The sequence below is a fragment of the Mastigoproctus giganteus genome, chromosome 8 (assembly GCF_048544385.1).
Source record: "Mastigoproctus giganteus isolate SK-2022 chromosome 8, ASM4854438v1, whole genome shotgun sequence".
Classification (NCBI taxonomy): Eukaryota; Metazoa; Arthropoda; class Arachnida; order Uropygi; family Thelyphonidae; genus Mastigoproctus; species Mastigoproctus giganteus.
Window position 1 is genome coordinate 29,452,493 of NC_143582.1, and position 12,612 is coordinate 29,465,104.

Genomic DNA, 12,612 nt, shown 5'->3' on the forward strand with positions numbered 1-12,612 from the left:
TTACTCATATCCAGCCAGTTCCTAAAAAGCATGACAAATCTCTCCCATCCAATTATCGTCCCATTGCAATTACTTCTACTCTTTCTAAAGTAATGGAGAAATCAATTAACCGCCAACTCTTAAACTACCTAGAAACCTTCCATCTGATCAACGATCACCAGTATGGATTCCGTCAGTGTCGATCCACTGGTGATATTCTGGCTTATGTTACCCATTTATGGACTAATTCAATGGAAAGGTTCGGTGAAACACAAGTAGTTGCTCTTGACATCTCAAAGGCTTTTGATCGTGTTTGGTATAAAAATCTTCTAAACAAGCTTCCATCTTATGGTTTGCCAACCGTTTTTAGTAATTGGTTATCCAGTTTTCTCTCTGATCGCTCACTGAGGGTGATGGTAGATGACTCTCTGTCTTCTAACTTCTCCACTAATGCCAGTGTCCCCCAAGGTTCGGTTCTTTTCCCCACTCCATTCCTCTTGTATATTAATGATCTTCTTCCATTGACTGGAAATCCTATCCATAGTTTTGCCGATGACAGCACATTGCATTCCACTTTCCATTTTGGAAAGTGGAATGCAATTTGCTGTCATCGGCAAAACTATGGATAGGATTTCCTTGTCCTGCTCAATCAGCTTAAACTTCTCGAAATTCTGCTACCAATTCCTTAAATACCAATCTTCAGGTAATTTTCCAGTGGAGCAAAGACAACTTAGTTGATTTCAACCCTTCTAAAACTCAGTCTTGTCTTATATCTCACAAAAAGGATTCTTCTGCTCCTATGCTTATCTTTAGTGACACTCCGATTTCTAGGCAAAATGATATATCTCTTTTGGGAATTACCCCGACTTCTAATCTCTCTTGGCACAATCACATTACAAATATTGCTTCTTCTGCATCTAAAAAACTTCGTTTTCTCTTTCGCTCTCTGCGTTACTTTTCTTCCAAACAGCTGCTCACTCTGTATAAATTGCAAATCCATCCTACAATGGAATATTGTTCCCACATCTGGGGTGGTGCCCCCAAAACCTCTCTCAGGCTGCTTGATTCCATTCAGAAGAGGGCAGTTAGGTTAATTAATGATTCAATCTCTAACAGAGTCTCTCCACTTGCTGTCTCATAGACGTACTGTTTCTGCTGCATGCCTCTTCTACAGATACTTCCATGGGCACTGTTCTTCTGAATTGGCTTCTATAATCCCGCTCTCTCTTTCAAAACAGTCCGAACACGTGCCGCCACCAGCCAACATCCATTTACTGTCCAACTTCAAACTCACAGAACCAACTTTTCATATTCTTTGTTTATTCATTCAACTGCCGTTTTCTGGAACAACCTTCCTTCATACGTATTTCCTGAAAATTACAGTCTACAGAAGTTCAAGTCCAATGTCAACAAATATCTTCTTTCGTCTTCTCAACCTCCAACCCAAGCATGGTACTAAGTACTGTAGGTTCTAATACCTCTCGTGTTTGGGGTCTACATAAAAAAATAAATAAATCTTATATTCTCATTCGTTATCGTCTCTAGTCTAGAAACCCTAGCACTCTGACATAGGTAGTCCATCTCTAGGGCCTTAATCCATCCATCCCTAATGACTATTCCACTATATTTTTTTAGTTCTATGGGAGGTATTGTCATCCCACCATATAGAGCTGAGGACACTAAGAGCCTTCTTACTTTGATGGATTTGTGTGTAAACTTCCTCTTTCCCCAATCCTTCTTTAGTCCAAATACTTGAAAAAGTAAACAGGTTTTAGATGTATAGACTGTGTAACGTCTAATTCATCCTTGTGTTTCACTGTGCTTAGGTATTCCGTGTTTGTAAAATTGATATTGAGGCCCCACTGGTCATGTGTAAGATGCAATTTTCTCAACATGTATTCTAAATCATAAGCTTCTTGTGCAACAATGTGATCATCAGCAAAATTTAGACTCCAAAGATATGTTGTTAATTTGTACTTCCATTCCATAACAGCTTCTTTTCCATCCTTGTAAAGCCCATTCCAAGAAAATATTAAACAGGATTATGATGGATTGACCTCAAGGAAAAAAATCAAAAATATATTTTGTTAGATTTTTAATAAATTCTTACATTTAACATGTACATAATGTCACTATCATGTTATTTGCATTTTAACTTCTAATTGTTATATTAAGAATCTATAGCGTTTTATTTCTTTTCAGATAGGCACTAAAGCAAGAAGTGGTTTATTGGAAAAATAATATGTATCAATTATTTTTTCTGACAATGTTAATATTAATATTGTGCAAAATCAGTATTTGTTGAAATATTTCTTACCGTGCTATTTTCATGTTTTCTGCAAAACTTTCACTATCTTTAGACATCACATAACAGAGACTCTTATACAGAGACTGCTGAAATCCATTGCTACAGCTGTAGGGAGAAATACACAAAATTGTTTTTGAATATGTACTTAAAAAAGTGTTATGTTAATTCTTATCTTATTTTTCATACTGTATAATTCTATTTAATAATACTCTATGTTACCAAAAATATTGGGACACAAAACATTTTTTTTGCATTTCAGTGACATGAATTCTTTGCATTTTATACAAATATTGTGAAGTATTGTTTTTTTTCTTGTTAGTTGTTGGCACATCAGCTTCTGTGGTCATAATGCACCACCCAAAGTTTTTGCATTTTACTGTGATCCAAGCCTGAGGTGGGATTCGAACCCATAACCTTTGGGTTGCCAGGCAGGCACTTTACCCACCTGGCTAGCCCAGTCAGTAAAGTATTGTATAGGGCAGTGCAGTTACATAGCTTGTCAATGACAAGCCATGTAAAAATGAGCTGAGTGAATATGAAAGTGAACAGGTGGTACATCACCAGATAGCGATACCTGGAACAACATGCGCAAAGGGAATGCAGCTAGCTAGCCATGTTCAAGTTGAATGTTGATTACTTTTATTTTTTGACAAGAGATCTACAACCAGTTGGTTATGCTCCCTGTAAAAAATCAAAATCCCAAAAATGTTCTGGGAACATATAGAAAAAATTCTCTGTGTATATATTTCAAGCAAAGCACTTCATCAACAGGAGTTTCAGCAGAACCCACAAACCTTTTATCAAAAAAAGTTAATGCAACAGAGCCACACTATTGTTATACTTGTAGAACTGACCTCTTCAGAAGTGGAAAGGACTTCTACAGAAACAAATCTCAGTATATCACAAATAATTAAATGATCAGCAAAAGGATTTAGATATGACACTAACTCACAGAATGTTTCGAAAATGACTGCCATATCTCAATTGTGTACCAAGGTGGTTGCTGTTTGTTGTTTGGTTTTTAGGAGCATTAGCAACTAAGGCCATATTGCTCTGGGGATATGTGGTGCTCATTCCTTGACCTTTCCACATCCTCTGTATTTGGTGGTCATGGGCTCAAACCCCAGTCTAATCAAGAAGCGTATGCTATGCACTGCTGCTCCTGCCCACCTGGCTATGGAGGCGCCCCAAGATGGTTGCAAAAGGATGGTTTTAGTCTGCTTTTAAAGGTATAAAACCATTGTACTAATGGTTTTTGTTGATAGCACTTTACAGAATGAGTGATATTGTAAGAGCTTTAATAATGCCATTCTTGTAACATCAAGATAATTTTATGGTGTGGGAACCAGCATTTACAACAGGATGATGTTGGTTGATAAATGGCAGTCCAAACATTGCACACTGAGTGTGCAATGTTTGGCAAGAATAATGTGATAGTGACAGAGTTATCTACTTAGAGCCCTAGTCTAAGTCAAACAGACTATTGGAAAGATATTTTTATATAAGGTTCAAAAGATATGAGGGTTTATAAATGGAGGTCAACATCACTTGCTCAATTAAAACTGTTTTGATGGAGGAATAAGAAGTATTTCTTTTGATATGAATTCATCATAATAATAATAATAATCAGAATCATAAACTGGAGCATATTCTACATGAAGTTTACGTGCTGTGTTGTGTACCTAAGGTCTCATACATATTAAAATCAAAGCTGGTCTGTAAACTACTGTCTTTTTCTCTTAGTACCATAATACTTTTGGTAACAATGTATAGACATGAATGTGAATGCATGTCAAGCAAACCGAACCCATCCGAAAAGTTATTTAAAGCAATTTTTTTTAAATTTTACATTCTCTAATTAAAAAGCATAGTATATAAAAAAAGTAGAAGCATTTCCACACACACTATATTGTTGCTAATCGGTTTGGAAATACTCCTTACATTTTTATGAAAATAAGCAAACAAAAAAGTAAGGAAGGTAATACTAATACTAGATCTCTCTCTTTATTACGAATATTTATTTTTATATTTGCATATTTCAATCTTAAATGTGAATAAAAATTCTATTTATTTTGTTTACATCTTGAACAGTATTTTTATAACTATAGAGAATTAGCAACACTTTGCATTCTAAATTCAAGTGGTTTTGAGCATATTAGCTTCATGTATTAAAGTCACTAAGGATACAAAGGGGTATTCTTATCAAGAGATAGTTCAGTTCTGTAAGTAAAGTGTGTGGAAATTAGCGGTCTGTGGCATGACCTTACTGACATGTTTAAGGTTTTAAAAAAGCCAAGTAAATTAAATGCCAAGGTCATCTTTACACTTGGTCACATAACAAAATTAGCAGTACTCCCCCCCCCCCCAAAAAAAAAGAAATATTTAGTCATTACTGAACTGCCAAGTGTTACACTGATAATGGCCACCTGCCACTGATGAGAAGAAAATAAACACAAAAATAGCCACCTGGGTAGTAGAATGTATTGCAAATAAATAGCATTATGCTTTTCTTTTTGGGAAAGTGCTATTTATTTTAGTACAATGCTGGAACAATTCATGGTGGTAACCTAATAATATGGGAGATCAATGCCATTACATGAGAAGAGAACACCCTTGTCTTTTCTAGTAGTGAAAACAAACAAAATGCATCATGCTTCTCATTTTGGAAAGTAATGTTTATTTGTAGCAGAAAAATGGGAACTGGAGGGAGGGAGGGAGGGAGAGAGAGAGAGGGATGGAGAGGAAAGAGATCAATGTAAAACTTCTATGTTCTGAACTAACTGGGTTTAAACTCAAATATATCTTTTAGATTATCTCATATTGTAAGTTTAATCTTTGCTGGATTGCCAGGTTCTGCACTGATGACACCCACCAATGTGGGGACAATAATCTCTAAAATGGTCATGTGGCACACAACAAGGAGCATTCTACTTCTCTTTTTAGGAAGTACTGTTTATTTGAGGTTCAATGGCGGAATAATCTATGGCAACAGTCACATATTATGAGAGATCAATGTAAGCTTACATATTAATGAAGAATGCAAAATGTTCTGATATACCTAGACTTCAATTAACAGCACCACTGTTTTGAAATTATATAATTTCTGCCCAATATCAGGTAACATTATGCAATATTATTGCATTACTCCAATGTAGTGAATGCTGTTTGTGATGTTAATTGTATCCTTGAAAGCATTCTGGTTGCCCAAATTCTTACTGTTTATTGGTTATGTTTTGCAACATGTTTTGAAATCTGTTTCTTATGCTGACAAAAAAAAAGAAAAAGAAGAAAAAAAAAGAAGTCACTTCCAGCAACAACAATTAATTGAAGAATTTTCAAAAGGTGTATTCATCTTCTACTCAATTAATTAGAAATAGGAATGAGTGAATTAATAATTAATATGGAAAGTACACTGATTATTTGGCTGCAAGACATCTCATTAACTCCATCACCACTCATAGTTAAAAAAAATTCACTTAAGTAATTAATGAAGAGATTTCTGCTAAGTTAAGTAGGTTGTACTCAATTTCATATACAATTTTACTGTTTAACGTCTTTTTAAATTAATTATATAGAAGGAAGGCTTCATGCAATGGAAGTATTTTGCATCAGTTGTCAGAGAATGCAATCTCAATGTACAGTATTGCATCTAGAAGAAATCCATCATGATTAATGATTTCTCCCTAATGCACCACAACATTAATTAGGACCTTACTGTATTATAATTATAAAGCTTAAAACCAAATGGCAATATTAACAATAATAATTTTTTATACAAGGGGTGATTAAAATGGTTCCCCCGACTTTCTTCAGTGTATTCTGTGAACAGATTTTATTGACTGTACTACTTATTTATCTAGTAAATATACCAGAAGTTTCATTGCTCTAACTCATTTTTCTGTTGTTACAGAGCTGAATGTGCCATTATGGATATATGTAGATGACTTTCAGTAGGTGGTAGATGACTTTCATCAATCGGTCAACCGGTGAAATACCACCACTTTGCTTATTGGAGGCTTGAAGTGGTGAAACCCATGTTTAGTCTCTAGAGCAAAGTTTCCGGTATCCCCCTCCCCCCATACTTCTCCTTCAACCCATGCACAGTACTAAGTACTATAGGTTTTGATACCTTTTGTGTTTGGGGTTTTCATAAAAAAAAAAAAAAAAAAAAAAAAAAAAATGTTTCTGTTGTTACAGAGCAGTGTCATTATGGATAAAGTTGAATATCGATCCATAACCAAATACCTTATTTTGCAAAGCAAACTGCCAAAGAATATCCATGAGAAGATGTCTTATGGAAATATCTGTCCATCATATGACAGAAAAACACTGGTGGAGACAGTTCAAGTGCAGCCAGGTGAGCATCATGATGATGAAAGAAGTAGGTGGCCATCCACATCTCACACTGCTGAATTCATAAAAAAATTTTACAGCCAATACTTAATGACTGTTGGATAACAATTAAACAGATAACTGCCAAGACTGGGATAAGCTATGGATCAGTGGAGATCATAATTCACAATGATTTGAATATGAATAAGGTCTCAACAAGATGGATTCCTCACTTGCTCACATGTCTTCAGAAAGAAAACAGCATACCTGCTCTGCTGAATCAATCGGCATGTGTGACAGTGATCCTGATCTTTTATTCCTGATTGGTAACTATCTATGAATTGTAGATATATCACTCTGACCCAGAAATAAAACAGGTTTCAAAAAAACGGAAACATCCATCTTCACTAATTTCCAAAGAGGCTAGTGTAACCATTTGCAGGGAAGGTGTTGCTATCAGTTTTCTGGGATGAGATGAACATTATTCTCACAGATTACCTGGAGAAGGATACAACCATCAATGCACATTGCTACACCAACTTACTGAAGCAATTAAAGAAAAGTGAAGTGGAATGCTCAGCAAAGGTGTGCTGTCATGACAACACACCAGTTCAGACTGCTGTTGCAACCACTGATTTTGCCTGAAAGTTAGGACTTATCTTGACACATTTGTCTTATTCCCCTGACTTGGCACCTTCTGAATTCTTCCTCTTTCTGCAGCTGAAATCATTTTTGTATGGAAAGCATTTTTTAGCAATGCAGAGGTAATTTCTGTGGCAGAAGCATGGTTTCAAGAGCAAAGTGAGCCCTTCTATAAAAATGGCTTAAGGAAGTACCACAAAAGACGGGAGAAATGTGTCACTTGGGTGGTGACTACATAGAGAAGGAGTAATATATGTTCTAAATCTCAACCTCCTGTGACATATAGAATGTGATCGGGGGGAAAACATTTTGATACCCTCTCGTATATTACAAGGTCTGGCTTAAATGAATTAGATGATTATATAAAATTATTTTTATAGATATGCTACAGGGTCTAATTTTACAGAGAAGAAAATTTTTTTTTTGCAAGAGTTAAATATCGGGATTATTTAGATTTCCTTTTATAGCTTAGTGTAATATTAAGATCAAGCATACTTATCAGGTAATGGAATATCCCACTGAGATGTTCGCCATGCACATTCATACTGAAATTCTAAAATTTCTGAAGATGGTTCAGATCCCTCACATAAGCTACTTGTAATATATCCTTGTTGAACATGATAGAGTCCACATTTTTGTAAAGCCTGAAAATGAATTTAAAAATAAATGCACCACACATGCATAAACAAAATAAAAAAATAAAAAACCCAATAACATTTAAGAATTCTGTGGTTGTAATCTCTTAAACCTGAAAAAAAAATTGTAGGTGATGGTATTTGACATTCTTCAAGTTGAAACCTTTCTAGTCAGACAGGGCTGTTATACAGAAAAAAACTTACATGTATAGAAAAAATTACTTCTTGATGGAATGCATTCATGAAGATGCCATTGTACCTACCCGATGTGACTTTTATTCTGGGTAGCCTTTTCTTGCAAGTTCAGTCAGTCAGTACCAGAAACTGTTTCAATTTCTACTAGTGAGCTGTAATTGTTATAATTTTTGCACATGTGCATACATATACAGGGTGTCTCAAAAATATTGGTACAAACATTTAGGGGAGGTAGGTAACATCTAAAGGAATGTGAATCGCTTAGGAACCCATAACCAGAAACATCACTGTAAGTCGGTGGACGGCACTGTTCATCAATTTGCGAGAGGGAAAATTTCAATGTTTTGTTCACGGATGAGGCTTATTTCACTCGGGAAGACTTATTCAATCAGCACAACGCTCATGTGTGGGCTCACGACAACCCACACAGAGTGCGCCCCATGTGGCACAACATTGCTTTGCAATAAATGTGTGGGCAGGTATAGTCGGTGACTGCTTAGTCGGCCCATACTTGTTACCATCCCATGACGGGGCATCTGCCCATTATGGAAGGTGTGTTCGTGACCATTTGAACAGGCGTTTTGGGCATCGATGGATTGGCCGTGGTGGACCCATTGCCTGGCTCCCACGCTCACCTGATTTATTGAGCCTTGATTTCTTTCTGTGGGGGAGGCCCTCAAATCTATCATGTATGAATCGCCTGTGGAGACAGAAATGGATCTCGTGGCGAGACTCATCTGCGCTGCTGCTACTGTCAAAGAAACTCCAGGTGTGTTCGACCGTGTCCACCAATCCATGCTGCGTTGGTGTCACGCATGCATCGTGTCTCATGGTAGAACCTTCGAGCATCTGTTGTAACATCATGAAATGCATCCATCTCGTACTCCATTGTTAATATTATGTCAAATAAATGTTTGCCACTAATTACTGTCTTGTGTCATTTCTGCTTCTTGTGCCTCTGCTGCTACTTTCCCATGACATTTCCGGTTATAGGTTCCTATGCGATTCAAATTCCTTTAGATGTTACCTACCTCCCCTAAACGTTTGTACCAATATTTTTGAGACACCCTGTATACATGTAATTAAAACAAATTTAGTATGAATAAATAATTAGGCATAATGGCCAATATATAGATTGCCCTATAAAAATAAAGGACAGTAAAAAGAAATAAAATAAGAAGAGTGGTGAAAGTTTAAAGTGGGTGAAAACCTAAATATGTTATATACATTTAAATTGAAAATAATAAGTCAGTAAGAAAACAGGTTAGTAATTCTATTTTCTTATAATATATTGTGGACATATATACAAGAAGACCATGGAAGTGCATTATACATAATCAGAGTGTATTTGAAAGAGTAGCATGACAATCCCATCAGCCATCTTGGAAATCACTAAACAGGAGTTTAAGACATCAAACAGGGATAGAAATCTGTTCAAACACATTACAGTGGACTCCTGCTTTACGATATTAATCTGTTCTGGAGACACCATCATACCGTGAAAATATTGTAATGCGAAGATTAGTTGTTTTTTGGTAATTCTTTCCAAGACCTCGGAAGTTGAAATTTTCGCTACACAACTAAACTATTTATCTCTCTAAAAGGTAATTTTATAATGTAAATTGTACATATTGATTAAAAAATTGATTAAACAAATACATTGATTAAAGCAAACACAAAAAATCACTTCAACTAAAGGATGCAAAAACAAAACATGCGGTCGACACATTTACAAATGCTGCTATTGGCTGAGAGGAAGGACTACATGGTCCAGTCGGAGACAATCATAAGCCCATCATTTGAGAGAAGGTTTCATCCCTGGCTCTATCGCATGTATTGTGTTGGAAATTAAAATCTTGAAAAAAAAAATATTTTTTCTTTCTTTATGGCTATCTGGACAATTACAGCAAACTACTGTCAGGTGTATTTAATGTAAATTCATTAATGAAAATAAGAGATTCACAAAATTTTTTAAAAAATTTCTAGTTTAAATGTAGTTTTACAATTTTTTTTTTTGGAAAAAATAAAGATAGTGGAAAAAACTGTTATTGCAAAAAGATGGGAATCCTATGTTACAAACTATGTTATGATGGTGAGATGCAGAAGGGATAGTATTGAATCAAAAAGATAGAGTCAATCTCTGTTGAAAACATGGAGTTGGCAGCTTGTAATATTAATACTAACACACTTATCCTTTTTAGGCAGTTCATTATGTTTGATTGAATTTCTTGAATCAGTTAACATTGTTTTTATGTCATGTTTTCATTTTAGGAATAGCCAAAACTCACATAGATGCCAAATTAGACAGATAAGTCTCAAACACTCAGCAATGTCTTAAACGTTGAGTGAGAATGTGTGAAACAAACTTAGGCCCATTCATACATAAAATCCTCAGTGAAAATGGCCTGAACCAATTGAGATGTCAGCCCAACAATTTCTTGACTGTTTGGTTGTTGATCTGATTGAATGATGGTGCAGATTTCACTGAAACCTATGAAACTACTTTAAATTCTTTTTTTCATTGTAGCATCATCTCTGTAATGAGCATTTAATGTGTGTTTGTGGCTGTTTTCCAAGCTCATCTTTTCCAAGCGTTGCTCACCCTTATCAACTTATGTTTTTTTAAAGTATTAATAAAAATCTCTAATTTGTAAATGGATTCATCTTTTATAATCCATATTTTCCTTTGTATTACTATACATTATATTAGATTACTTCACATTCCCATATTTTCCTTCATAGACACTACACATTACTATAAATTGCTTCACACACCCCACATTTTCCTTCATATTACTACACATTACTATAAATTACTTCACATCCCCTATCATTCAACAATTATAAAATCAGTCATCAAACTTTTTCATCAAATCTTATATAAAGAGAGTAAAAAAACTATTTCAATCAATAATAAAGTAAGCCAAAATGTGGAAAATTGGCATCCATTGGCATCCAAAAATAAAATGAAATAAACTCCATTCACTTGAAATAGAATAGAATAAAGAAAAATGCAAAAAAAAAAAAAAAAAACTACACTAGATATATTGCCAATGTTTTTGTACAGTTTGTGGCAAACAAGTTCCACATGTCATTAATAATCAGATAGTTAAATGTTTTTACTGTAATTTCATAAAGTGTTATTAAAGTAGAAGTGATAAGTATAACAATTTAAGAAAATGTAATTGGTAATAATATGGAAAACAAAACATGATATATAATTTAACAAAAATATAACAAAACAAATTATTGTTATATTTTTGTTTATCTTGGTTTAATAAATTATTATTAAACCAAGTTTTATGCATAGTTTTATGCATCCCATGCAATTAGCGGTCTGCAGCATTTCAAATGCTAGAAGGAAAAGATAATCTTCAATTTATTTCATAGGCGATACAGCATATCTTACTTTAAATAACAATTTAGTTATTTTTAAAATAAATTTGAGAATTATGAAATTTTTTTCTGAAGAAATTTGAAAAAAATTTCATCATTTTCAGTATGAGACAAATGAGAAAAGAAAAAAAAAATGTTCACTCAAGTTAAAATTTGGTGTTAAAACTATAAATAGTTACATTAATTAAAAGTTGTTAATAACAAAGTTGCTGATCAACAGGTAGCATAAATTTCGCTTGATTATAAATATGTGAGCAGCCCGAAATAATTTTAGCACATTGATCTCATCTACCTCATGAACAAATTGTAAATATCAATTTCTCTCTCTCTCTTTTTTTTTTTTTTTTAAGTATTAATAAGATTCATTCTCTTGTGTTTTTTAAGTGTAATAAAATGAAAATGGTGTGTGTGTGTGTGTGTGTTAAGAACCTCTTCTGAACTTACTTTCATAATGTCAGACTGAGGTTTAACAAAATAGGAAGCCTTCAGATCATGAATGCTTAAGACTCTGTCCCACATGTTTTGATGCAAATAGTAGTTGATTTGTGTCATCCGATGATCTGGAGATATTTCTGCACATCCAGACACACCATCAGGATCTCCAATACAATTATATGCATCTAGTAATAATTTATGCACCATTCTGCCTTTTAGTGGATCTTCAGATGTTAGAACTGACATTGTGGAAGATTCTTGGCTACTTAGTTCTGAATTCTCTGCTTCTGAGTGGTCACTGCATTCATCTTCTACTACAGAGATCCTCCTTCTGCATTTAAAAAAAAAAAAGAAAAAAAAAAGTAAGATAAAAACAATTATGAGGCTAAACATTAATAATTCATCAGTAACATAAAAAGAATGATTATGTATGCCAATTCTGTTACCCTGGATTGAAAGTACTACCAAAGGATTGAAAGTATGTTCTGATATGCTAATGCATGCCTTTAGCCAGCTGTAGTTGGGACAAATCATTCCTCTCTTCCATTACAAAAATAAATAGGCTCACGATATGAGGAAGGAAGGAAGGGAGGAAAGGGAGATTCTCATCATTCACAGCTCTGTGGCACATCTTGTGCATGATATTATTATGGATTCACATATAAGCAAGGCACCAAATGTATTTGTAAC

The 12,612-nt window shown here is 34.5% G+C and overlaps 1 protein-coding gene across 1 annotated transcript in view; it reads right to left on the reverse strand.

Moving 5' to 3' along the window:
- The window catches only part of tefu (Serine/threonine-protein kinase tefu), a 222,120-nt gene that overhangs the window by 102,453 nt on the left and 107,055 nt on the right, over nucleotides 1-12,612 (reverse strand). The window contains exons 9-11 of the mRNA XM_090379277.1: nucleotides 11,932-12,253; nucleotides 7,757-7,905; nucleotides 2,297-2,392 (exon numbers count right to left, since the gene is read on the reverse strand). Of these exons, the coding sequence (XP_090235403.1) occupies nucleotides 2,297-2,392; nucleotides 7,757-7,905; nucleotides 11,932-12,253 (567 nt within the window). The remainder of the gene's footprint in view (nucleotides 1-2,296; nucleotides 2,393-7,756; nucleotides 7,906-11,931; nucleotides 12,254-12,612) is intronic.